Consider the following 27,990-nt stretch of genomic DNA (forward strand, 5'->3'; position numbering starts at 1 on the left):
AAATACAAATAAAACTTGACAGTACTGTGTGAAGGAAACTTTTATGGTTGTGTCTCATGCCAGTTGAGAGCACCTGCAGTTCATGACATTGGGGATATAGGCATGAACTTCTAGTCCATACAATGTGTAATCTAATCTGTTACTGTAATAAATGGGGAAACATAAGTGTGCAGAGTGTTTCCATCGTCAAGACGGTATCACGCGGCAATAGCCTACTAACCCGATAGCGAGGCATTATGAGCTTGTAGATAAGTGGTTCTCAACATTTTTAAGGCCGCGACCCCTCAAAATAATCATATTTGAACTGGGGACCCGCCAAAATGATCATATTATTTCCAACTGGGGACCCCCCCCACCCTGGCACGCACATGATGCATTAGGCCTACATTTAGTTTGACTCGGTTCCACAGATAAATATTGTGAAAATAGCCGATCTACAAGCTCACAATGCCTTTCAATGCCAGGCATTGTGAGGTTGTAGAACGGCTATTTATTTTTACAATTTTGGCCTCTTTCTTATTATTTGAAAAATGTGCCAATGTTTGACCAGTCTTTATGGTTTTGATGCAGTAACCTAATTTCAATAGTTAAAATATTTAGGTAGATTATATTGTCACTTTAGTGTCATCAGCCCCCCCCCCAAATCATGTGGGGACCAGAACCACAGGTTGAGAACCACTGTTGTAGATAACGTGTGTGGTGCGCGAGACCATTGTACGGCGAAGTATAAACCAGGCTTTAAGTCTTGAACGATAAACCACCCACCCACACACAGTGACACTCCTGAATTCAGTGTCACAGTTACACCCTTATTCATCGGAAAACGGAACTTTTCTTCGTCACACTGCAAAGTCCTGAGTGTTAATTTAACACTATTGCATTTGTACACTCTCAGAGCTGCAAATTGACCAATTACCAGCAAGGATTTGTATGTGCATGTGGTCACAAACTCTTCATCATCCAAAAACTTAAACTTTCTGGTGCGATATTCTATTAACATTAGAATCAACAGCTGCAATGTTGTGAACGAGCAAATATTAGTAGTAATTTTAATCTGCAACTAATGTAGCAAAACTATAGCTAGCTTCTCACACAGCACTCAAAACAAGGCATCTTTCTATTGATGATGTTTTACTCTCATTTTCAAGAGTCAACTAAATAATCAAATTTACCCTATAGCTCAGAAAAGTCACAGTCAATAAACATCTATTTTGTTTGTATATAGGAATTATAGGTTGTTTTCCCCCCAAATGCTTTCTGGTTGACAACCATAGTCCAGCATGAATGAACTGCCTTTGATTATGAAATGACAAACACAGGTGGAACAAATAAAATAAAAAAACTCAAGAACTTAACAGACCACAAATACTTTACTAAATTAAGGACAGAATACAGTAAATGAGGAATACAATTGGTACCAAAAGCATTGTTCTTGTGTCTGTTAAAGTGTGATTACCTGCACTAATTAATGCTCAAACATCACACAGTTCTTGATCACCATGTTGTCCTGTAAAGAAAATATCCCCTTCTGGTTTTAGCTTATGTTTTTGTTACTTTGCATCTCGGATTGATAAACATCTTCCATTTGAGAAATGTGTAGTCTGTTAGCAAATCAAAAGTTCACATTCAAATACAGAGGTAGGCTACTCATCAATGCTTCACTGCTGCCTTCATCCTTTCAAAATGACATTTATGCATTATTTGACCTTGTGTCATTTCAATATGTAATTTATTTCATAATCACAATGCCACTGCCATGCTAGGTGACAGCACCATTGTGAGGTTGCTAAGTCCTTAAATGACAGCCTTACCATATGAAGTCAGGTGAATACCATAACAGAGGTTATATGTATATAACTCTAATTGTTTCATCAAGGAATGAAGAGATATTAATTATTAACTTTATTTATTTGTATGTCCCTGTAAAAGCATATTTTACAACATGCTTTAAAGATAAAGCAAATCGATTGTCAAAACCAACACTATGAAGATTTAATCTATGGAAATAAATAGAAACACAATAAGAAATAGCCGATTACAAAAGAGAGAAAATCACTATGTACAGAAAAGCGTGTTAATACAAATTGAATCTACTTAAAACAAATGTTAAAAAAGGTATATTTTATGAAAGTGTTGAGTGTGTCAATGACTTAGGGAACTCCACAGTTTGGGAACATACTGTAATAACTAAAAGTTGACTCCCCACACTTCAGTTTTTGGGATAACCAGCATATTGCTCTTGGATGATCTTGCAGACTTAATTAACCAGTGCAACAATGTATTTGTGAACAGTTACAGTATGTAAGATCTGATCCAGTCTAAGACCAGAAAGCCAAACTCATTCTCCAGCTGTTCAATAATCTTGTAGTAAACTGTATCAAAGGCAGCACTGAGTTCAAGGAGTACCAAGACAGACACCCTGCAGACCCATAGAGAGAGAGTTCCGTCACGCTTTTGATCTTGCCGCAAAGCAGGCTGCTATGGGCTGTAGTTCCAAACATTGGAACTTCCTCATTGAGATAGACAGAGCATTTCCGCATTCCATTCTTACAATGGGAGTCTATGTTAGTGTCGTCACTCTCATACTAGATCAGGCTGGGTACCCTACAATTAGTCTCTATGTAGGCCTATTCTCAGATCATTTAAGACCGTGAGCCCAAAAATGTCATTGTGTTGAGATGATAATTTTTCAATTATCTTGCCAAGAAATGAAAGGCTGGAGATTGGCCTGTATATTTAGCCCATGGAGTCAAGATTGCTATTCTATTAGCTGTTTTGAAACTATATGGCGAAATGCCATGCATGTTTTAGTGATTAATTGACAATATTCAGGACATCAGTTTATATAGCTCAAAACCTGTTTGAACTAAAAATATGAAAATATGAAAATATGAAAATACGGAAATACGGAAATATTATATATATATATTTTTTTTCTTCTTTTTTTTCAGCTAATAAAGAAGACATAGGTCAATATTTTTGTCCAGATGCCTTGGCGTGATGGTGGATTGACCATTTCCTGAGACGCAGTGGCGAGTCTTCCCTTACCTGTATGTATTGGGGTCTTGCTTTTGTGCTGATGTGGGAGGAGAGGCACAGCAGGGGGTGTGTCATTTGCAAATCAGCAGCACACTGCAATTTTGGTGTCAATGAGGACTATGATTTGCGCCATCTGCCTGTTTGGACCAGTTCAACCAGGTGCACTGCACACTAGTCTCTTGTGCTACTTTCATCACTTTAACACCCAGACAGAAGTCTACAAAATCACACAAACCCATTTTATTTTTAATTTAATCCCTTAAGCTGGAAAAATATTTGTATGCATTCTAACCCACATGTGGCAACAGTTACATTATTGTATGCAACAATGTTGTGCATCATAGTGCACAGAGAATACTGAAGGCATACATCCACATACTGTATGGTTTCATCTTCATAAAAGGCTTGTTGATTGGTCAACTACATAGATTATTTCACATACTCACAAGGGCATCAGTTTGCTCTTGGGAGAAAGTGGTTCCGATGCTCTTCTTCAATGTCACTGTGGAAATTGCCAGTATGCCATCAATTGAGGGGTCATGATTTTACCAAATAATACAAATGGGACAGCAGGAGTTTGGGTGGTGGAGGGAATTTTCATGATTATGAGAGTGTGAGCTGTCAACTTAAAAAGTCAGTGGCAGGGCATAGGCCGGGCGTTCCAACAAACACAATTGGACCTGTTTGCTTGTGGATGGGAAGCCAGCAGGGGAGGGTGGTCTCTGTTGCTGCACTAGCGAATCTTACAGGTTGGCTGGGGCACCTGTTCAGCAGGGAGAAGAACTGGGAGAGATAGCGGGTTCCTCCGCACACATTATGCCCTCCTGCTCAAACTGTTCAGTGACAAGAAGAAGCAGCTCCATACTTCCCAAGATGAGCAAGTAGGGTTTGTCAGTGACTCTCCTCAATAACTCAATTGAGAAGAGTTAAGGAGAAAATGAAAAACAAATACAAAAACACAGTGGCAGAACGTGATTGGTTAATGATAGAGTCAGGTGGTACAGTCAGGTGATGCCTGCGCAACTTCAGTGCCCTGCCTGAGCAAGCTAATGCGATGCTTCATTTGCTGGAAAAGTGGACATATTACCTTTTGTACCACTATAATATGGTAGAGGAGTAACCACTCTATAGGGGCCCAAGATCGCTATATGTTCTCTGGAGGAAACAGGCCTGGAGCCAAATCACAGTGCTTAGAGCCTCCTAGTGTCGCCAACAGCTGCAGTTTCTCAACTAACCTGGCCTGGCATTGGCCGGACTGATGGCGCAGATTCACTCACATATAGCACGTGTGGGTGGATCCGCGTTGTCGGTCTGGCTAGTGCCAGGCTAACCTGGCCTGGTATCGTCCGGACTGATGGCATGGACACAGGCTGTAGTAGGCCGTAACTGTAGCATGCATGGATCTGCGTAGTCGGTCTGGCTAGTGCCAGGCTAACCCTAACCCCCTAATTAGCACTGTCTCTAACTACCCCCCAGAGACAGTGGGGGCAGTAGCAGGCCGCTTGGACACAGGCCGGGGTCTGATCAGCCTCGGTCGGGTCGCCTAGAGGAGGGTGTCTGTTGCAAGACACACCCAGTGACTCCAGGTAACAACACTGATGATGTGATGTGTGAAGTTTGTGCATCAGTTGATGTTTTATTCTTATAGTGATATTTCTTTGCAGTATTCTTATTGCATTTATCAGTTGAGAGGATTTCAGAGGATATGTGATTGGGGGGGTTAGCTATAACCTGGCAATTGTGGAAAAGAGGAATTTGGGGTTATCAGTCAAGCTTGAGAAGTAAGATTTCCTGGGAAGCATAATTTCCCTAAGCATTTTCACATTATTTTGTAAATAGCCTCCATTGCCTTTCAGCTCTTCTACACTTAATAGGAGTTTTCAGTTTTCAGACGGACGACAATGTTAAGTTGACTGTTGGGAATTTTAGTTACATTTATCTCCATTGTCACAGGGCAAGGGTGCAAAAGGGAGGCAGAGCATGAGATTCATGAAAGTCAGTAGAATCAGCACCTGTTGTCTTATCCCTCATTGTGACATATTGACATTTCAAAGAAGACACAGTGGTAGGCAGAAATTGCAACATCTACTTTATTATTTGTGGGATCTTGATATCTAAGCCATGCAAAATCACTAGGTCCATAACCATGGTGTATATAGCCATATGTTTATAAATTGGGCCAGATATATCTGCATACATGCATACAATAGCATTGTAAATTCAGAAGTAATAGGATATTTGGGCACACCCGAGACCACTCTTAAGATATTCAAGGTATTTAAATGTAGAAAATGTCATTAAAATAAATTAATGTATTAATTATAACTGGTAACGGTACATTTTGATTGATTGATTGAATACTTTATTAACAGTTTGCAAAGACAAGCAAACAGTTCAATACAAGGTCTGTTAAGAGGATTTTAAACCCAAGAAAGCACTATGGCTTGTTTCCATTGATTTTGATTATTTCTTGCAAAGTCTAGCTGTGATTCTAACAGGAAAGGTGGTAAAAGATTTATAGTTTCGAGTCTTGACAACTGTAGTTTAATAGGATGTACTTGAATGGGGGAGTTTGTGAGAAGTAGACAAAGGAGATGAAGTGAGGTCAGGGAAAAACGTGTGTAGTGTCAACAGTCAGTCACGTGTGGCATCTGCTAACATGTGACTCCGCAAAAGGCATGCAGGCGTTCTGCATTGATTAGTGCTTCTGCAGAAGTAAGTCAAGACTAATGACAAATACCAAACCAGAATATCAGTATCCCTATCACAGAAGAGAGAGTTATTAGCACTGTAACATACTGTATAGTGTCGTGTGTTTTGTAATGTAATTTTTTAACTTATTAACTGTTAATTGTGAGAGGAAATCAATGGAAATAAGTCTCATAACTATATTGTGTTATCCTCAAACTGCTGAAACCATGTGGTTTTATTGCATTTCAAATAAATCAAATCAAATCAAATAATAGCACTAGTTAACCCAAATAATTAGAGAATCAGAATTACTGATTATTGCCTATGAGGTTCATATAAGGAATTTTCTTTGGCAATTCATGCTGAGACAACAACCTAAGAAAAGTCATTTGGTGTAGCAATTGGCGGACAAACACTGACAAGACATTGGACATGCTGGACTCATAACTGTACAACATTACATTTCATTACAACATTACATCACAGATCACCAGATATTAGGCCACATTAACTAAGTATAGAGACAACAGACAAGCTTGCTGTTTAATGAGAAAGTATTGTCAATACAGTATATTGTACAGTTAGATAAAACATGTACAGAGTAACAGACTTGGGTATCCTGACTCATTTGTGAAGGGGTTTGCCTTCAGAGTTTACCATGGAGGTCAGTGAACAAATTGGATAGCAAAAGGTTACTGTCTACAATATATTTTGGTGATTGACGTATGATAATGTTTTCTTTCATGTTTTCATTATTTTCATTGACGTTGACCGCCTGTCCTCGACTGTCTACTAGTGATAACTGGTGACTTAAATATTCATGTAGCTCATTCTAATAACAATAATTCTAAATAACTTTTACCTCTTTTCGACTCAGCATCTGAAAGGGCCCACCTATATTCGGGGGCACACCTTAGATTTGACTATCACAAAGGGACTCAATATTTTAAAGGTTGTTACAATTGACCTTGCCTCATCTATTTCTGTGTTTACTTTGATTGATTACTCCTGACATCTTAGAAGGCGAGCTCACCATCACCAAACCCCACTTCAACCTCTGTAAATGACCTTTAGATCATTTCAATTCTGAAATTGTAAATGTTAAGGATGTCTTTGCACCTTAGGGTTAAAACAATCTATAGAAAACAAAAAGCACCATGGAAAAATGTCACATCTGTAAAAATTCAGAAAAGCAAATGCTGGAAAGCTTAGCTCAAATAGCAAGAAACAAATCTCCAGACTCAATATGACATCTACAAAGAGAGACATTTTTGGAATTGAGGAACTCTTGCCAATCCTTTTTCTCTGACATCATTAACAAAAATACGTTCATGGACTCAACTTATTTGCTATTGATGATAAACTGACAGAACCCCCAGTATTGTTTGCAAAGTTTCACCTTGATTGGCCCAGCGTTGCCCAAGATTAGCTGCTCACCGGCAGACACACAGACAGATGGACGAAAACATAATCATAGTCAATCTGAATGGAATATGAAAAAAGTGACTGGTACATCTTGAACACATAACTCCATTTAATGTTTGAGTTTCTGACAGACAGACAGACAGACAGACAGACAGACAGACAACATAATAACCACCTAAAAAGTTGTCTTCCAACAATAATCTTTTAACCTCAATCAAATACTTTGTTCAGTTCCAATCTGGATTTTGCCCACATCACAGCACTGATCCTGCTCTTATTAAGGTTCTAAACCAGATCCAGCGCTACTCAACCCGCGGCCCGCGGGCCGCATGCGGCCCGATCGCAGCGTCTTGGCGGCCCCCTCATGGTCCAAAAAAAAAAAAAAAAAAAAAAAAACTTTTTTTTTTTTTTTTTTTTTTTAAGCACAGGATAAAAATATACATTTCTGTTCAAATATATGGGTTGCTAAAACATTTTTCAAAAACAAACAGACAGACATACATACAGGTGCGTCAATTGTTACAGGTATAATGCATAGTTTTCTATGCATTTCGGGTTTTTGGGGGGGTTTGACCCCCAAATTTTTCCGGCCGCGCGGCTTTGCCGCGCGCCCAGGATAGGTGTCTGCCACTGGACATACACACAACACAAAATAAACTGGTACAGTGAAAAGAATATGATGTCAAAATGTACATTTTCTTGTGCGTTACAAAATCGAAAAATCCAAAATAGGACCGTCATTTTTATGGCGGCCCCTTGGACTTTTGGTATTTTGCTGAGTGGCCCCTGAGCCATCTTAAGTTGAGTAGCCCTGAGATAGACTAAACACAAAAACGTACATCCTATTGTTTGTGGGTCTTAGTTTTGCGTGCGTGTGACACTGTGTAGGCTAAACATATAGGAAAACAAGGCTGGACTCTCTGGCACGGTCCTACACTGGTTAAAATCTTCAATCTCCAACACAGGGAATGTTTTGCCTCCATTGGCAACTATGCATCCGATTGAAATACCGTACGCCATTACTCGCCAAATCATTCAAAACAAGAAAAAGCGCTCCTCGGAGCACAGGTCTCCGCCAGGTCAGGTAGGTTATTGTGGCCTCCAGGTGGCGCTATAATAGGCCAATGTGAAAAGGGTGCCATTTCTTCTTAGGCCTTGCACGGCAATCGGACACTGCATTCATGATTTGAGGCATTTTGTTAAAAAAAAGTGTTTTTCTAAATTAGACCTGCTGGTGGTGCTATAACAGGCCAATGTTAAAAGGGTGGCATTTGCTCCTCAACATAGTGTGAATGTGCGTGCAAAGTTTGACCGCAATCGGATGCTGCGTTCATGATTTGCGGCATTTTGTTCAAAGCAAGCCACTACTGCAAACTTTAGATGTCAATCTTAGCCAATCAGGATGGAATATGAATAATCAAACACATCCGTCTTGATCACATGACTATAGAGATCATGTGTAACGATTTGCGTGAAATTTGGATAAAATCGGAAGGAATAATATAAAAAAATGTTTTACATAAGTCGGCCTCCTGGTGGCGCTATAAAAGGCAGATGTGAAAAATGCATGGCAAGGGTTTTTCCTTGACATCTAGGGAGTGCGCTTACAAAGTTTACACAGATCGGTGCAGTTATAGGTAAAAACACGAATCGGCCTGTTATAGCGCCACCATGAGGCTGATTTGAAAATTTTCAAGTGGCATTCTTTCTCTGCATAGTGGAAATATGCGTGCAAAATTTCAAGGAAATTGCATGCTGTGTTCATGATTTGAGGCATTTTGTTCAAAACGGAGCACTCCTGCAAACTTTGGAAGCCATTTTTAGCCAATCAGGATGGAATATGAAAAATGTGAAAGAACTGTTTCGTTTAATGACTATAGAGATACTGTGTCTCGATTTGCGGGATTTTTGGACAAAATCTGTAGGAGTACTGTCAAAAAATATGTTTTGCACAAATCGGCCTCCTGGTGGTGCTATAAAAGGCCCATGTGAAAAATTTGGGGCAGAGGTTCTGCTGTGGCATCCAGGGAGCGTGTGTGCATAGTTTCACTGCGAGCAAGCCAACGGTGCCGGAGATTAGCTGTACACAGACAGAATGACGGACGGACACACGGACGGACGGACGGACGGACGGACGGACGGACGGACGGACGGACGGACAGGGGGCAAAACATACTCTCTCGCCATGCCTTTCGGCCTGGCGGAGACAATTACCCATGATTACCCAAATTTGGTTTGCTTTAAGTCATCTCTTAAGGTTTTATTTGAAAGTCAAATAATTGGTGGTCTCTCTTAATTTGGTAGGAAGACTATTTCAGTGATGGGAGGCTAACAGAGAAGACTGTTTGACCAAACGTACTACGTCTGTATGGTACAGTACAGTCCCCTTGTGTAGTTACCCTTGATGCCCTGCCACCACTTTCCCTTCGCCCTATGAACTGGTTCAGGAGGTGCAAGCCCATTTAAAACCTTAAATGAGCATGTTTAAAGGCATACTAGGTAACGTTTTCAACAAAACAAAAGTTAAATTGTATATCTTTTGTGAGTGGCAAAAGTTTCACAACACCCACTCCATGAATTTCACCCCCGGAAGCCTTTTATTTATATATTTTCTATTGAACGTGGACTGGGGGGACTTTCCCGGGGAAATGACGTCATCTGGCCGGAAAACGGAGGTGGAAATGCACTGGTTTCCTGTTTGGCCAGGAACTACCGCAACGGTTTCCTGTTTGGCCAGGAACTCCGCGCTAATAACAAAAAGGAACCTTACGCTGATTTTAAGAGAATGTAGGATTAGAAGATCGAAAAAGAACAGAAAAAGAAAGCACAGCTCATGGTAACTAATGCTCCACTGGCTAAGAGAAACGATCCGTAGATAGTATAAAACAATTAAAAGATCGCTTTTTGAAACGCTTCCGGCTTCCGGTGAAAACGAATGGAATTCTGGGTAATCGAGGACTAAGGAAATTGTATGCAGTGACGGTAGTGACCAGCAGAGGTTGCTAAAAATCGTTAGTTGTGAATTTGCATTGTACAACTTTAACATTTTTTAATAAATAAATTGTACTTTTGAACTATATGACAATGGTGATAAGTATTGGGCTTTCGGTCAAGTGTTTTTAATGTCTGTTTTTAAAATGACTATAGGTTTCAAAGTTGTCAGATTTGTCTGTGACCAGCAAGTTGTGAAACAGTATAATTATGTTACGTGAGAAAAGATCATAGCATGCATGAAGAGTTTAGCTGCGTCTGTTATGTGCCTGAAATTAGACAGATTGAATTTCATTGTGTATGCTACATTTTTAACATCAAGTTTGAGTCTAGTGTGATTCCAAGATATTTCAATTCAGATACACCTTAATACTGTTTCCTTTCCTTTTCCTTTGTCTCTGTGGAATCAATCTGGGAACCAATCGTCAAATAAAAAGGAAAAACAGCGCCCTCTGCTGTTTTTTACTTATTCATTTGGCTCTGGGCGGAGCTGAACGGAGGACCCGTGCTCAGGGAAACCGGGGTTTTGGTCTGCCTTCAGCCTTCCACTTCCGGTGGTGCGACTATGTTTTCATTCCCACCAACAATATTTCTCCACGGAACACTAACACAATTTCTCCCAAAGAACATGGATCGTTTTGGTTATAAGCCCACTTGTTTCTATGATGAAAGAGCAAGTTAAAATGTTACTAACTTTCCGTGGTTTTGTCTGCTCCGAGGACGCTATTGTTAAATGAGTTTCGGTTTGTTTCCAGTGGGAATTGAGCAGCACACATGTAAATCCCGCCCACTACATTTGATTGGGTAAAGTGCGGCCTGCTTCCTGATCTGAAGGCATGCCCACGCCACGCCAATGTGCACAGGTTGTCAACACGGCTACCGACAGATCCAAGCGCAGCGATGGATCTGTTCTTGAGAGATTACTGTGGAGTTGCATGAGAAAAAGCATACATACAGTTAGAGTTTTGTTCAGATGTTCAGATGTAAACATGAGTTCCTTAACCAATCAGATACATGGACCATGGCTGCAGTTAATTGTCTTCACCAGGCCGAAGGCGTGGCAGAGACTATGTTTTGCACCTTGTTTTGCACCCTGTCCGTCCGTTAGTCATTAAACCAAACAGGTCTTTCAGATTTTTCATATTCCATCCTGATTGGCTAAGATTGGCTTCCAAAGTTTGCAGGAGTGGTCCGTTTTGAACAAAATGCCTCAAATCATGAACACAGCAGGCGATTGCCGTGAAACTTTGCACACACATTGCCACTAAGCCAAGGAAGAAATGCCACCCTACATTTTTCTAGCCTGGGACCAGACAAATCTGCCAGTGCAAAAAATAAAAATTGCCCTCTGAGATTTGGGTCTGGCACCGCTCCGTTGTGAATCCATTTCCTGCTCCTGAAGTCTGGGGTGACCAATCAGGGCCCAATATTCAAATATGGGAGACTGTAATTGGTAGTTGGTTGTAGGTCTAACCAATTGCGTCCAGAGCCATTGTTTTGATCCTGCCACTTGGGGATTTTTTATTTTTTTTTGCAAAACACATTTCTTGATACAACTCCTACAGATTTAGTCCAAACATCACACAAATCGGTACACATTATCTCTATAGTCATGTGATTAACACAGATTTGTCCGATTTTTCATAATCCATCCTGATTGACAAAGATTGGCATCTAAAGTTTGCAGGAGTGGCTTGTTTTGAACAAAATGCCTCAAATCATAAATGCAGCGTCCAATTGCCGTGAAACTTTGCACCCACATTCCCACTAGGCCGAGGAAGGCATGCCACCCGTTTAGTATTGTCCTGTTATGGCGCCACCAGGAGTCCGATTCTTGCTAAAAAAAAAATTGATATTACTCCTACAGATTTTGTCCAAACATCATGCAAAATCATGTGAACAAGACGGATCTGTCCGATTTTTCATATACCATCCTGATTGGCCCACAATAATCTGCCTGACCTGGCGGAGACCTGTGAGGAGCGCTTTTTCTAGTTTTGCCTTTAAGTTCGAGTACAGATACTTTTACTACTTTGTTTTCTCCACTGCATAGGCCTATTTCTCCACTACAATTGGTAATTAAGATACCAATTGATAGAGACAGTGCCCTCAATACCCTCATACCTGTCTAACTACTTCGCCTAAGTCAGTGACACCCACAACACTAGAGGGAGCGACCATGATCTGGTACCACCCAAATTTAGGACAAACGTGGGGAAAAAGTCTCAATCTACTACTCTGCCACCAAAATATGAAAAAAACATCTATCAGGACACCACAAGGGGAGGTAAATGTAATTTCCCATCTCCTTTGTACATATTGTGTTTGTATTTGTTGATGACATGTATTATTGTGTCACTTTTTTATGCTATGTTGATGAATTGAATACATAGGGCCTCAATGAAAACTTTTGCGTGTTATCCGTTTAGCCTTAATGTCTAGGAAAAAGATCTTACTGTACCATGTGCTGTTTACATTTCTGACCAATAAAGAATTCAATCAAAAATCTTTATTGTATGCCTTTACATGCCTTTTATTTCTTTGAATACCTTTTATTGCCTTTGTGTATGACATTTGTTATACAAATACATTGCCTTGCCTGGTCTTGGCCTCTGAAACCGCATGTAGAGCATTATATTAAAGGGATTAAAGGGTAAAATTTGATTGATTTTGGGTCTGTGCAGACTACAGACCCACAGCAGAAAATGTGTTCTTTTTTATTTAGGTTTGGTCATAAGAGGAAGGTAGTAGTGCATTGGTCACACACATCACATGGACACAGCATTTGTCTTCCTCTCTGGTCAACAGTCAAGGTCTTTTGTTAAACAAATACAACTATGTTCCTCTTTGAGCTGTCAAAGGAATAGTTCACCAAAAACTGAAGATTTGGACATTATCCATTTACCCTCATGCCAGTTGAAACGCAAGTGAAGTTCCATAAGTGTCTGTTATTTCCCAACTCTAAACAACAGGTCACCAATGACTTCAGTTATTTTTGATACTCTACTATGAAGTTGCCCAAGCAACAATCTCTGTGTGTTACTGTATGTGGACAAAGAAACTTCACCTGTGTTTCAACTGGCATGAGGGTGAGTATATGCAGTACAGCAATAATAATAATCAACGTTTTTGGGTGAACTATTCTTTAAGCTTCTAAAAATCTATTATGGCGAAACAATTTAATGTAAAACTGTTATTTTATTAGCCTTGATACTTTAATTATGGTTAAACAATAACGACAACAAAGAATTCAGCTGTGTTATTGATTTGCGCTGTCCCACTGAAGTTCTGCGACTCAGCGTTTGAACGTTGGTAGGTAAAGTTAGAAGGTTATTGATGGACATTGTGTCATACTAGATAGATAGATAGATAGATAGATAGATAGATAGATAGAGCCCTCAACATGCGATTCCAATTTGGGTTTCATTGGAGCTGGTGCTGATATGCTTACAATATGAACTAAAGACAAAGGTGGTTCAAATAGTTTACATTAATTGTCATAATATCAAATAATTTTGGAAACTTACATGGAAAACTCACAGGTAACTCACATGGAAGCCAAATAGTGTCTTTGTTGTGAAGCATGATCCTGTCCCATATCCGTTTCTGTAACAAGAAGGTTATAAATTGTCAAAATTGTGTTGTCAACAAAAAATGTCAATACTACACTGCATTGAACTGGTAAAATATTATAAAAACATGTGGCACAGCTGGCCTTGGGTTAAGGCGCATTCCATATATAGGCTCTAATGCGTCACAGGTTCGATTCCTGAGCCAGACGCCCTTTGCTGCGACCTTTGTCACTCCCTGTATACATTTTTTAAATAAAAACCTTATGTCATAGTATAACATGAAAGGTTGTTTGACAACTATATCATTCTACTCTAAAGAAATGTACACTAGCCTATATCACTCTTCCAACATGGTGGAGCACAGGTCTCCGCCAGGTCAGGTAGGTTATTGTGGCCTCCTGGTGGCGCTATAATAAGGCAATGTGAAAATGGTGCCATTTCTTAGGCCTTGCATGGCAATCGGACACTGCATTCATGATTTGAGGCATTTTGTTCCAAAAATGTGTTTAGCTAAATTAGACCTGCTGGTGGCGCTATAACAGGCCAATGTGAAAAGGGTGGCATTTCTTCCTCGGCCTAGTGGGAATGTGTGCGCAAAATTTCACAGAAATCGCACGTTGCGTTCATGATTTGAGGCATTTTGTTCAAACGGACCTATCCAGCAAGCTAGGAAGCCAATGTTGGCCAATTAGGATGGAATATGAAATATCGGACACTTCCATCTTGATCACATGACTATAGAGATACTGTGTACCGATTTGCGTTGTTTTTTTTGGACAGAATGTGAAGGAGTAATAGCAAAAAAATAGTTTTCCAAAAGTCAGCCTCCTGGTGGCGCTCTAAAAGGCTAATGTGAAAAATGCAGGAAGAATGCTTGCAAAGTTTCACGCAGATCCGTGCAGTTATAGTTAAAAATGCAAATCGGCCTGTTATAGCGCCACCATGAGGCTGATTTGAACATTTTCAAGTGGCATTTCTTCCTCTGCCTAGTGGGAATGTGCGTGTGCAATTTTATGGAAATGGCAAACTGCGTTCATGATTTGAGGCAGTTTGTTCAAAACGGACAAATCCTGCAAACTTTGGAAGCCAACCTTAGCCAATGAGGATGGAATATGGGAAATCGGACAGATCCGGTTGATCACATGACTATAGAGATACTGTGTACCGATTCGCATGACGTTTGGTTAAAAGCTGTAGGAGTAATGGGAAAAAAATGGGTTTTGCACAAATCGGCCTCCTGGTGGCGCTATAACAGGCCCATGTGAAAAACGTGGGGCAGAGGTTCTGAATTGGCATCCAGGGAGTGGGTGTGCACAGTTTCGCAGCGACTGGGCCAACGGTGCCGGAGATTAGCTGCTAACGGACGGACAGGACGGACGGACACACGGACGGACGTACGGACGGACAGGGGGTAAAACATACTCTCTCGCCATGCCTTTCGGCCTGGCGGAGACAATAAGGGGAAGTAAAGTGAGGCATTTTATTCAAAAATGGGTGTCAACCTCCCACTAATTGCAACAAAACCAAACTCAGCTGATTCTCCTGTGATACAATCTGACAAATAGGGATATCCCTGTCTGCTGGACACCACCGGGGAACAACTCTACCTGTGTCTGTCCACGAGCACCTATCTAGGCATAGGAGGAAGCAGATCCGTGTGGAGGTCCACTTGGGACTATCCAGTGAGCTAGGCCGACAGAGGGACACCCCTGTTGTTCTAATCTAATGCATAGCCATGCACCACGTGGAGGTCTTAGAACCACCATCGCCGGGGACTGACTCTCCTCACTCTCTCTTAACTGCCTATGAGCACTCCTCGTGGGCTCACAAGTGGCCCACTCTTGATGGGACATGTCTATGCCAGCTGTTGGAGGGTTTCATGTAAGACAGGGGAGAGGGAAGAAGCCCAGGGCGTTCTTGGTCCCCATAACTTTGCTCTTCCATGCTCCAAATGCCCAGGGAGCTAACCAGTGACCCACATCCCTCTTACTACCTGAGGGGCATCCTAGGCAAACTCTTAGATTACACCCCCTCTTACATCTTCACCCATACCCACTGCCCATACTCGCCTCTACCCACCTTTACATTTGCCTCAATTTTCTGCAAATGTAAAAAATACATGTGGGATGTGTGCATCAATTAGCTCAACACTCAACAGGTGCAACTGCTTACATCAGCCATCCCCACACACACTTTTTAATCTTTCATATTAGCATGTAAATTGTCCTGGGAAGGTCAACTATAAATAGAAAAGGCCAGCTGGCGTGACCAGTTATTTTAGATAGTTGGCATTAACAAATACCATAACTGAGGTTGGTTCATCATATACTGCTACATGACACTTAAAGGGATAGTTCACCCCCAAAATGACTTTTTTCTATTGATTAGTCAGCCCATGGAGACTTGAATTCATGGATATTTTTTTGTTTTTGTCGCATTCCTAAGCCAATAATTTGATGACTGGCAGCGATTCCGGTAGGAGACACAAAGAGTCTCCTTTGTGTCTCCTACTGTAACCGCTGCCTACCGGTCCGCTGGTCATCAAATTATTGGCTTAGGTATGTGACAAAAACAAAAAAATATCCATGAATTGAACTATCCCTTTAACCAATCCTAAAGTGCATCAATATCATAGAACAAAAATTAACTGTATTAGGCTATATTTATGCTTTTGTCACATACCTGATGTTTGCCTCGTTAACTCTTTGTTGTTACATTCAACCTATGAATGAAACAGGTGCTAGTGCCATGTTGGACATATGCCTGTTCTGAATGGGCCACTTAATTGCAGCTTTCCGCTCATCCAAACAAGTTCAAACTTGATTTTCCCTGGGTCCCCAGATTTTCCCTGGGTCCCCACAGCACACCTGCCAAATGTTGTCTTCAAGATATTGCATTTCTGGATTTTCCCTACCTTTCCCTCCCTTAAAACTTTTTTTCCTCTCATTCAGGTCACAAAATCAGTTGAGTTTGTTTTTGTTGCAATTAGTGGGAGGTCAAGTGACATTATTACTGGACTAATTTATGAGGGCAAAAAGGATTATGAAGGACAAGCATCACCCAAGCAACAAACTGTTTGTGATGATGCGTAATGGTAAACGCTAGAGATGCCTAACAGCCAAGGGCTCTAGGCTTCATAGAAGTTTTTCCCAGTCGCTGTTGGAGCACTAAATGTGTACATGGCCATAAAACAAAAGAGGGGGGAAAAAATAAAAATTAAGTGTTAGTATGAAACTGTCTCTATGCTTGATCACTAGTTTGTTCTTGTTTGAGTAATGCTGCTCAGTGGCCTTGGCTTGCAGCCAGTTGTCAACTGTCTGCAAGACTACCCTAACCTGTGGACCCCAATAAGGGCCCCTATAAGCTAACAAACAGTTGTTCTGGGGAAATTTGCAGTGGATTATAAGACATATGCTATTCACATTTGACTACATATCCCAAACTTCTTCCCCTTGAAAATATCATGTCGGTCAGCTTGCATTTAAAGTTGATTCATGAACCATCAATTATAAAACAGTGTCTGATCCAGGGTAGTAAAACTCACAGTAGCTGACTTGAGACCTCAAGTCATCACCTGGCCAATGTTGAAAAAGCCTGGTGGCGGGAGACTAATCACCAGATTAGACATGTTCAGAATCTTGCCCTAACGTTACTATACTTATTTTTAATGGTCATTAAAACACACACAGTGGATTTTCATGTCCCGAGGATACTCAAACAAACGACAAGGTAAAACTTGGCACAACATGTTCCTTCCAGGCTGCTCCCTTAACATTGACACTCCCCCCAGCAGCCCAACACGTCGTCATTCATGTCAAGAGCAGCAGAGGAGTTGCACTCAACACTGAATACATGCAAAGGTAAATAATCAATGTGAATATTGATGTAATTTCTGTTGATCATGTGCGTTTCAGCGCTTCATGTTGCACGAGTCCACACCAGAGCAAATGGACGTGCTGCTCAAGTGTATTATTTATTAGCTGCAATATAGTTTGCTAATGGATAATGTTAGTAGCTTTGAAGCTAGCTGTGCTGTGTTGCCAAGTCCGCTTATTATAAGCGACGTTGGGCTTCTTTTTCTGTTAAGTTTCTTGTAATTTTGTAATTTGGGCTTGCTTCCCAATTTTGTAATTATTATTTAACCAGTGGTTCAATAATAAGTGGTTCTCAAGTATTTCATGTAATCATGTAGCCATGTGTGTATCGTGGTGTTGTTAGAATGTTTCAAAACGTTTACAAATATTCCACATTTTATTTCAAGATTTGTTTTGAAAATAGCAGATCTACAAGCTCACAACTTGTAGATCGGCTATTTTCACATAGCCGATGCATATAGGTTTAAAGTTCTCATGTGGGCTAAGTTGCTTCTTTTTGGCTTGTTTTCCTAGACCTGGTTGCTTATTTCTCTCTCAACATCTGGCAACACTAACTGTGTGTAGCTTGCGGCCATGCTACGTTTATAGATAGGTATGTGTGTCCACTGGAGTCTGGAAGCTATACATAGTTCACGTTACACAAACCTTTTCCTGTGAAGTCAACTGCTGCGTTTACATTGAGCCGACATGCATATTTCTAGGAAAAAAGATCAGTTGCTCTGATAACGTCAAACTGTGTTCAAATTGTTTTTCTAGCCATTTTAGATGGTGTTCCTGTTTAGTCTGGTATATTTATAGTATATAATATATGATTTAAACGCTTGCCTAAAGTCTTCAGAGCAATTATATCGAGACTCCCACAAGCTCAAGTAACAAGTGTTATTGTAGCTTGTTGTAGCCTTTTCTTAAAAGGAACTAGCTCAACTTGTCACTGTGTGGTTGCTCATCTACTGTGCAACAGTTACTTTCGCTCTTTCCTGCATGTCACGAAGTTAAGAAAGAGCCTCAAATGCCAATGACCGTCATGTCTTGCCAGCAGGTGGAGAGGCTCTTTGTGTGGCTTCAAGCAAAAGGTGAAAGAGATCGAATACCCTTCATTTTAAGATGGGGGCGATTGTCTCTCGGTGGAAGGTTTGTACACCTACATTTTACTAGTCTATTTGCATTTTTCTTAATGCAGCTGCGCTGCTGCATTAGTAACTTCCTGTGTTAATTTGTCAAATATAAGTGCTGATTACAGTCATGATGTGGCACAAGACAGTTTTTTTGGTACAGTTTAAGATACATTTGGTGAATACATACATTTAAATTGTTATTGAACTTTGTATCATGCTTGTGGAAGATGAATTATTTTGCAGCTGAAATGGAGCTGCAAAATAATTTACAGAATAATCTCTGAATGTATATGCCACACTTTGGATAAAATCCCGGCATGTAGAAAGTAAAGTTGACAGGACAAATACTGGCAAGTTGACAGAGGTACACGTGTTGCACATAATAACAGCAAGCAGAGCTCTCCCATTGCACTAGTCTGTGCTATTTCACACCAAATCATTGTGCAAACAAGTCATGTACTCAATACAGAGGAAGATGGGCAATGTTTCTAAACGCCATACAAATATTTTATTGCCCAGAAAGGACACCGTTGTCTAATTTCACATTTTGATTCTGTTACTTGAATGTAATTTTTTTTTTATCTTTCAGACCAAGCCATCCACTGTGGATATTTTGGAAGGAATTGACAAGGTAGGTTTAACAAAAGCCCTTGGATATGTTTTCATGTAGCATTTCAGTCAGTGTCTCTGACTGGTCTGCAGCAAATGGTAGTAGTCGTGTGGTAGTGGTTGCCCATAATATGCAACTATATTACTATCAATATAATCAATCACTGATCACATGGGTCCTTGTTTCCACTTGTTTCCTCGATGCCTATTGAGAAAAGACAATATAGGCTGCAATGCTAAGGTCATTTGAAATTCAGTGCCAATATTTTGCCCTGCCCTATTGTAAGGAACATAACCCCAGTAACTGATTTATCTCTTAGATTCCCTGTCAGAATAATGGCCTTAGACTGGCATAGGAGGGGTAGATACCTAACTCCTACTCAAAAGGATATTTCACTTTCAAACATGTTTGGGGTAATTTTAACGTCTACTCAGGCTTTTGTGAGCACCCCAGACAGTTTTTAAGTTGTTTGATTCAGTAGTTAGATTTTTAACATCTACATTTTAACACACACTCCCTTCCTATACAAACCCATTGTAACTTCAAACTCCATTTTAACCATGTTAGATTCATTGAAAACACCCGTCCTTGATATTGTCCTTCTAATGCCAAACATGTTTGAAAGTGAAATATCTCTTTTAAGTTGAATTGGTTTAACACAGTCCAGTATTACTAGTGGAAATCTTTTTGTTACAGTCTGAATAGTTGAATTCCCCCATCACACTGATGTTATATGTATGAGAGCAGTGAAGTTGGTTTATTGCGCATGTTCTAGAGATGAATCTGGTGTTAAGTGATTAGGCGTAATTGAGGTTTGTTTGCTTTTTATTTTCTTGGGTAAACTATGCAAACTGAGAGTGTGATGCTGCTGAGTAGGAGATCTGTTTAAACAAACCCTGGAGTGACAGCCACACATGCTACTGTATAATGACTTTGTCCACAGAGACTTGGTTCTGGTCTATTTGCAGACTATTTTTGGGATGGGGATAATAAACCCATGAAACCAGTGGTGTTTCATTACCCTATTAATAAAGAGATAAGAAGTTAAAGGAGTAGCGTGTCTCCTGTTAATGGAAAATGTAATCCATAGTAAATGCGGGTGCATTTGCTAAAATAATTTGCACATTTGCACATTTGAGTTTTGTTTTTGTTTTTCTCATGGTGGGCTCCCAGTTGCTAAGTTTAGATTCTTCTGCTCTGCTTGGCTCCTCCTATCCGAGTAGCTACCCCTCCCCCCCTCTTGGACACATTATTAGGTCTACACTTTAACATATATCACCTACATTTCATTAATCGGTTTTAATGTGCGCATTGCCGCTCCATTCATTATTGATCCACATACACTTATGTTGTGATCCTTTTTGTCATGTGTAGCAATAACTGTATCTGACTTTGAAACTCGGGTACCGGTAACCGTTTGATCCAAATAAAATCTTTTTTTTTCTCCACAATTTCCTGACTGTGGGCAGCCTTGAGAAAGTGCACATAGTTTCCCCGAATCCTTACATATATGTAATTAAGGTGCAGGCGCGTTATATATGGCTGAACTTACATATGTTGAGTACCGACCCAATTCAAGCATGTTTAATGTCATCTTAATTCATCATGAATGAATAGTATTTCCAGACAGCCTGATTGAAAGAAAACGTCAGAGCAGCAAAGTACAAAGAACAATAACGGTCTAATTCCCAAAGGGCAAAAACATAAGACATTAGTCTTAATATTAACAATAACAGTCCAAGTCAAGAGCAACTAGCCAAACTGATTCGCTTTTTCGACTTTTTCTCACTTTTCTACTCAGTCTGGCCAGGGTCCTATTTGACTCGTATTTCAATTACGTAGGCAAGTCAGGAAGTCACTCGAGTTTTACATTGGACAACACTGGTCCCCCCCCCCCCCCCCCCCACACACACACACAGACCAATCAGAAGCCGTGGGCCGTTTTCTCCCGTTTGTGCACGGAGCTAGGAGGCTTACCAGACTGTGAAGCGAAGTGAGAAAAAACAAACGCTGAACGTAGCAATCAGTCTGGATTCCAGGCTAAAGAGCAACACACATTCAACACATGGCATTGGTAGTGTAATTAAATGATAAGAAATAATGGGGGAAAAACATGTTTTTTTCCTCTTTATTTTTTTGGGTCAGTGTTTCAAACAAGAGAAAGAGCTCAAACTGGGTGGACAACTACCACCCCCCCTCCCGCTCCCGCCGCCACTGCATTAAATAAGCGCATCCCCAACCCCGATACCCCCAAGGTATCGTAAGAGTACATTTGTCCTATGTTTTCCCCAAAGTTTGGTTCATTACATAATTTTTGTTTTAATGTGTCTGTTTTGGCAGGATATGCAAATTCTGGAGGAACATGGGGACAAATATCAAAGGCAGTTGAAGAAATGGGTTGGGCGACTGCTTCTTTACTCGGTTCTTCTCTACCTAATCACATGTGTAGTTGTGTATTTGTGGTACCTGCCTGAACAATCGATGGGGCGGCTTATAACGGCTCTTCCCTTTGTAGTATTTCCATTATTGTAAGTATACAAGATAATTGATCACATATACATATGTAGTATACTGTGTAGTGGCAAAATAATTTTAAACAAAAAAACAACAACTTTTGCCCTCTAGAGTGTGGCTTCTTCGAAAGATGCTTATTGTGCTTTTTTCACGGAGAACTGAGAAAAACAGTAAGTATTGTTTTGGGCTGTTGATACATACATTATTTTGTTTGATTTGAAAGTTGAAAAATCAAATGCAAACCTTTCTTTGTTTCAGATGAAAAATTAGAGGACCTGAGAGCACAAAAGCGGAAAATAGTGAGTTCATAATGTGTCCTACATCTTGATGATACGTCATTCATTATTTAACAAACGTTTTCTCTCATTGATGCCATGATCCCTGTGGTTTGGAATGGTACTGTACATCACTAGTATTGCTAACCAAACAAAGCTATGTTGTTCCTAGAATGCCATATTAAATATTCCTCAAAAGCAATATGAAGGGACTATGGATTGAAAAGAGTAATGGCATGGGAGGGAATGAAAGTGCAGACAGAGGAAAATGAAAGCATAACCTGTGAATAATATGTTTTAGAGGGTGAGGGGACAATGGGCTCATTTCATTCTAAAATTTAAAAAGATTTTTTTTTAAAGTATTGCTAAGGTGTGTGTGTGCGTGCTGTAGATACATACTCGTCCCCCAGCGTTTTTTAAGTGTGTGTTCTGGTGCCCCCCCCCCCAGAATTTTCCCTTTAAAAAAAAATGCATACATAATGGTCTTTAGCTACAGTAAGTGAAGTCTTTCACTTCATACTTTTAAGTATTGTACTTCGCCTGTATGTTAACTGTTGTATTGATCTTTGAAATAATTCTGTATCCAGATAATTGCTACTCTTAATAAATAATCTAATGACAATATAGACAGCTGTTGATTGGTACAGTGACTTAGCTCAGTAAACATTCTGCTAATGTCACTTTAATTAATAGCATTTAGTGCCAGAAAGAAATAAATCTGGAGAAATTGCTTGTCATCCAATGTCAAGTCTAATAGCTTTCAATAATTATGGCTGATGGATTTTCACACTCTCCATTATCGAAGTAGTGATTGCAATTATTCTTCATATTATATGTAAACAATTACATATATTTGCTTCTTAATTGATGTGAAGATCCATGCACAAGATATCACAGTCACCTTAACTTTTAATGTCATGATAGATGGATGTTTTTGGCATATTATAGGGAAATTCCAACACTGAAATATTTAATCGATTAAGGCATAACTGATTAAGTCTCCCTATGTTGCTGGTCAGAATGATCTCTGCATAGAAGTTACAGCATTGGGAGGATTGAATTTCAATTAATTTTGAAGAACTAGCTAGAAGCCTACTAAACAAAATATTAAGAAAACAACTGATTTCCATATTTGATTGTCTTTTGTTCAGACTCCTTTTCTTTTTCTTTTTTTTTACCTCGCTTGAAGTCATTTGTAAAGCAGGAAACTGGAGCATTGTACACTAGGTTAGGGCTATATGTCTGGACTGATGATATGTAGAGAGCTAGCTGTGAGCTCATTTTACTGCAGTACAAATACAAAGAGGACTTCAAAAGGACTTGTGAACCCAGATGATCTGCCAAATCAGATAAATGTTTTTGTATTGCTGATCAGTTAAACCTCCATTCATTATTCTAGCATTGTTGTCCCCTGTAAATAATGTCAAGTAAGGCCTACAGTTGTTGGCACTAGTCAATATTATATATGGATGGGTTTCAATTCTGGCTATTGAAATAATCCTATGGTAATCAGAGTTCTCTACCAGGTGAATAATGTATCCTTCTGATAACATTTTTGTTAATATTGTTTTTTACAGCTTGAAGAGGTTATGGAGACTGAAACCTATAAAAATGCAAAAATGATTCTGGAAAGATTTGATCCTGATTCCAAGAAAAATGTGAGTGTTACGTCTTGTTTACATTAATACGTATATAAGCTGATGAATTTGTTTACTCTGCTAATTGGGCTTGTGTAATAGCCACTCATCTAATTTATTTTGATTTATCACTTGAATAAAAATAAATAGAAAGTCTTTAATACAGTTTCTTATTCGAATTCAGGGATTTGACTCTCCTCCAGTTGGACCCCAAATGACTCCAAGACCAGGACAAGGTAACAATCATATCCAAGACAGCAACCTTATTTAAAGGCCCTATTTTGGCTCTGCAACCTGCAATGTTTCCTCCTTTTCAGAACTCCGTCAGCGTAATGTCGTTCCAAGGACCCCTGCAGCAGTGGTGAATCCTGCAAGCAGTGCTTCAGCACGCCCCCCTCTCCCTTCAGGGGCCACCTACTCTGGACGACCCCCCCACTCCGCTCCAGGCGGACCCCCAGAGAGGGGCCTGTCGGCTGTAGCTGCTCAGCAGAGCTTGATGAGGAGGCCCATGACCCCTGGCACACCTGTTCCAGGAGTCGGTGAGTTACCTGCACGCAGGGGGACCACTTCATAATGTGGTCGATTAAGGTGTGATTTACTCATCTCTGCCTCTTGTGTCCCCAGTTGTTCAAGGCTCTGTGGTATGGGTGGTGTCAGCATTGGTGGGATATGTTATAGTTGTAATGGCCAATTGTACATTTTTGGTTGAAACAATTTTGAGTAAAATGGTTAAAAACGTTTCTGTAAAAATGGTGCATTCATTTACAAAGTTGGGATGTACATTAGGTTGCTTTTTGTGTTACCTAAAATGTCATAATAATGTGTTATCTGGAAGAATTACTATAAGATGAATGCATTGTTTATGCTTGTGATCTTGGGTAGATTTTAATCCCTGCTTACTCTTGCTAGATTTGAAAAGTCAGCTGGCCAAATAGAAACAAGTCATGTATTCTAAAGAATGATTGTTGTATGTTATCTGTGGTGCTTGGACAAACTGAATATTCAATATAAATTAATTCAGGACTATGAATACTCCATACGAGATGCAAATAAGTTCTAACGGTAAAGGAAAATGTGTTCCTAGAGGAAGCAGCATGCTGTAATTGCCATGTGGAATGCTGACTGTGAGGTATGCGCAAAAGCAAGATTATGTTAACTGTGATTAATTAGCCAGCCCTGCGTTTGTTCTCTGGGCAATGGTGGTAGAATCTCACTAAATGTCTTTAATGCCAGGTAAAATTACCTTTGGCATCGAGCACAGCTCACAAATGGTTTATATGACTTGATGCTATCAGTTGCTTACGGCGAAAATTGAAAGTGAAAAGCAATTTGATACAAAGAGTCACCACAGAGTTTCCATATGTTGGTAAATTAATAACCAGCAGGATACTGAGACTCTGCCAAGTCTCACAGAAATGACCAGTCATCTTCCTATGATTGCTCTTGATGTTAGATTATATTAATTACACCTCACCAACACAGCAGGGAATCTGCACGTGCTTTGCAAGTGATATCCAGTTTCAAGTCATTATGAAAAAGGGGCAGGTTTTCTTACATTCATCATGGCTTGTGCAGCTAACTTTGCCTAACCATTTTGCCCAGATTCTCATCGAGCCTTGCCCAGTTTGTACTGATTTGTATTCAAGACAGTGGACTGTGTGTAGCTAATAGACATGGCTGTTGTACTTTAACAGGGATGCACCCCCCGGGTCCTCCCCTGGCCAGACCTGTGCTCCCCAGGGAGCGAGGTGCTATGGACAGGGTCATGGAGTACCTTGTTGGAGATGGCCCTCAGAACAGGTACTGTAAGCAACTCCTTAAATGAAGCAACTGAATTTAACCAGTTTGTTACTGACAATGATCATTTCTATGTTTGCAAAAAATACAGAGCAGTAATATACATACTTCCTACAAATGTATAAGATCCATATCTCAATAGACATAAGTGGTAGATTTGCCACATTCCTGCCATGGAAATGGGAGGTTAAAATGCTGATTGAGGCAGGATTATTAGTGGATTACTATTACTAGTGAGCACTGCTTGGACTGTGAGAAATGTCATCCTATATATCAACAGAATGATGTTTCAGTAATGTCATTCCATGTATGCGTCCTCAACTAGATTGTTTTTCTTCCCCTCTTAGATATGCACTCATATGCCAGCAGTGTCTGTCCCATAACGGCATGGCATTAAAAGAGGAATTTGAATACGTTGGTAAGATTTAGAGAAACACAACACTCTTTGTCAGTCTCCATCAAACACTGTGCCTTCATTTACCCTCTAGCTTTTGGCAGCATAGTATATCATATGGCTCTTAAATGCCTTTGCCACTTCCGACCTCTGTAAGCAAAAACACAAGATTGAATATGCAAACTAGTGCTGCATATCGATCTGATGTGTTAATACAGCGGTGGCTTTTTTCTTTTTAGAATATTATTGGTTTCATATTCACATTAATCTGTGTATATATGAGAATGATTCAGATAAGCACCATGTTTTGTCTTATTTCAGCCTTCCGATGTGCATATTGTTTTTTCCTGAACCCTGCAAGAAAGACAAGGCCTCAAGCCCCCAAACTCGCTGAGATCACCGGTGAAAGGAAAATGTCATCTGAAGCACCTTTGCCATCACCTGGTCTTGATGTTGATGATAACCAGCCTGTTGTAGGTAAGTCTACTAACCCTACTTGGATAAGGACCCACTTGAAGTGCACAAAATGACTGAAATGTACTGGTCGTGCTTAACCACTATTGACCCCACACTTCACCCCTCCTTTCTCTCTATATGAAATATCTTTTCCGAAAATAAACGATCTACAAGCTCACACTTCATCGCAACAAAACACTTCGTCTGTACTGAAATTGAGTCCAGTTTACACACTAGCGGGATGTTTCCCATTATCAATTCAAAGGCTAAAGTTAGGTCAGCAGTCGTATGTTAAATGCATGTAAAATATAGACTGGATCTGTGATTTCTCAGGAATAACTGACACTCATGCTGAAGAAGCCCCCCAAGAGCCAGAGAGCCCAACTGAAGAAAGCATCCCTGAATCCAATGAGGAAGGGACCCCAAAGTCACAGGATCCCCCTATGGAGAGTCAGTCTGATGACGAGCACAATGTGTCTGCCATGGAAGTGGAATAGAATGTAATTTCAACATATTGGATCACAATTAATGCTGGAGTTTAATGTTTTTCGGCTAAGTGTTGCGGTATTGGTTAATCTATGCTAACGCCATTTAGCTAGAATGGCACAATTACAAGCCAATAGGTAACCTTATTCAACTTTTACAGGAAGTGTTTTATTTTCAGAATATGCTCTATAGTTGTAGCAATAGTAATGATGAATTTAATTGTAGCAATAGTAATGTTGAATTTAATTACAAATGTATAGGGTCTACAGTAGAAATTGTTAACAGCCAAAATATTTTTTTGTTGTCCCGTTTGTTTACATGCCAAGTCCATTTTTCTAGCAGAAATGAAGGAGAAATGTGTCAACTTCACGAAAGCATTTCTTGCCTGTCTGTTGATTATGTGTTGACATAGGAAAAGCCTTATTCCAAGATGTCAGTTTTTCGGATTTCTTGACTGAATGTATAGTATTATTATATCCATGTTATATGTACTGTAGGTGTGTAAAATTCAGGCTGTCTCATAGGAAATTTATATTTTTATTTATATGGGAATTATATTTATAGATATTTTCTATAATGACGTGCCTTTCATGACAGTATTGAATAAGAGGCTGTGCTCACGAGCACAATGGTGATAATAACATGTTTACACAGTCATGGTACCATTACAGCAATGCAGACTTGTATTTATTGCTAAAAGGGGGGAAAGAGATACACTTAGTTTGCACCTGCCCTGAGTGCCTTTTGTAATTTAAGGCAATGATCACATGCCACATTTTGAGCCAATGTGTATGGGAATTGTGATTACATTGGATAATTATTTATTGTCGGTTATAACTTGGTACAGGAATTTGTGTCAACACAATGCTGAAACGGGGTATATTAACCCTTTGCCTCCCACCTGTAATGTTTTTGTTCTAATTAGGGTTCCTCTTTAGCTGTGACTCCACTTTTGCCTCCACTATACTTCAGAATATTGCCTGTGTACCATTGCCTTTATATTTTCATATACTGTATGTTTTGATATAAGTCCATCAACTGTTTTGCTTTTTTGAAGTGTGAGAATGCCAATGTTATCTCAATTAAATTAAATACAACTTTAGAAACTGCTCT

The 27,990-nt window shown here is 39.9% G+C and overlaps 1 protein-coding gene across 4 annotated transcripts; it reads left to right on the forward strand.

Annotated features, from left to right (window-relative positions):
* Positions 1-17,526: 17,526 nt before the first annotated feature.
* On the forward strand, positions 17,527-27,988 carry lnpa (limb and neural patterns a). 4 transcript variants are annotated; one of them, XM_080412981.1, is made up of 14 exons: positions 17,537-17,578; positions 18,107-18,185; positions 18,633-18,724; positions 19,298-19,339; positions 21,659-21,846; positions 21,944-22,002; positions 22,091-22,131; positions 23,685-23,765; positions 23,929-23,980; positions 24,062-24,283; positions 25,439-25,544; positions 25,889-25,959; positions 26,257-26,412; positions 26,725-27,988. In XM_080412981.1, the coding sequence occupies exons 3-14, from the start codon at positions 18,698-18,700 to the stop codon at positions 26,886-26,888; spliced, it is 1,209 nt and encodes a 402-aa protein (XP_080269107.1). In that variant the 5' UTR covers positions 17,537-17,578; positions 18,107-18,185; positions 18,633-18,697; the 3' UTR covers positions 26,889-27,988. The 4 variants fall into 4 exon arrangements, with proteins under 4 accessions (XP_080269104.1, XP_080269105.1, XP_080269107.1 ...); XM_080412980.1 differs by having other exon boundaries at positions 17,540-17,578; positions 18,630-18,724; XM_080412978.1 differs by lacking the exon at positions 18,107-18,185 and having other exon boundaries at positions 17,527-17,578; positions 18,630-18,724.
* Positions 27,989-27,990: the final 2 nt, after the last annotated feature.

Source organism: Gymnoscopelus braueri (genome assembly GCF_963280865.1).
Source record: "Gymnoscopelus braueri genome assembly, chromosome: 18".
In the NCBI taxonomy this organism is placed as follows: Eukaryota; Metazoa; Chordata; class Actinopteri; order Myctophiformes; family Myctophidae; genus Gymnoscopelus; species Gymnoscopelus braueri.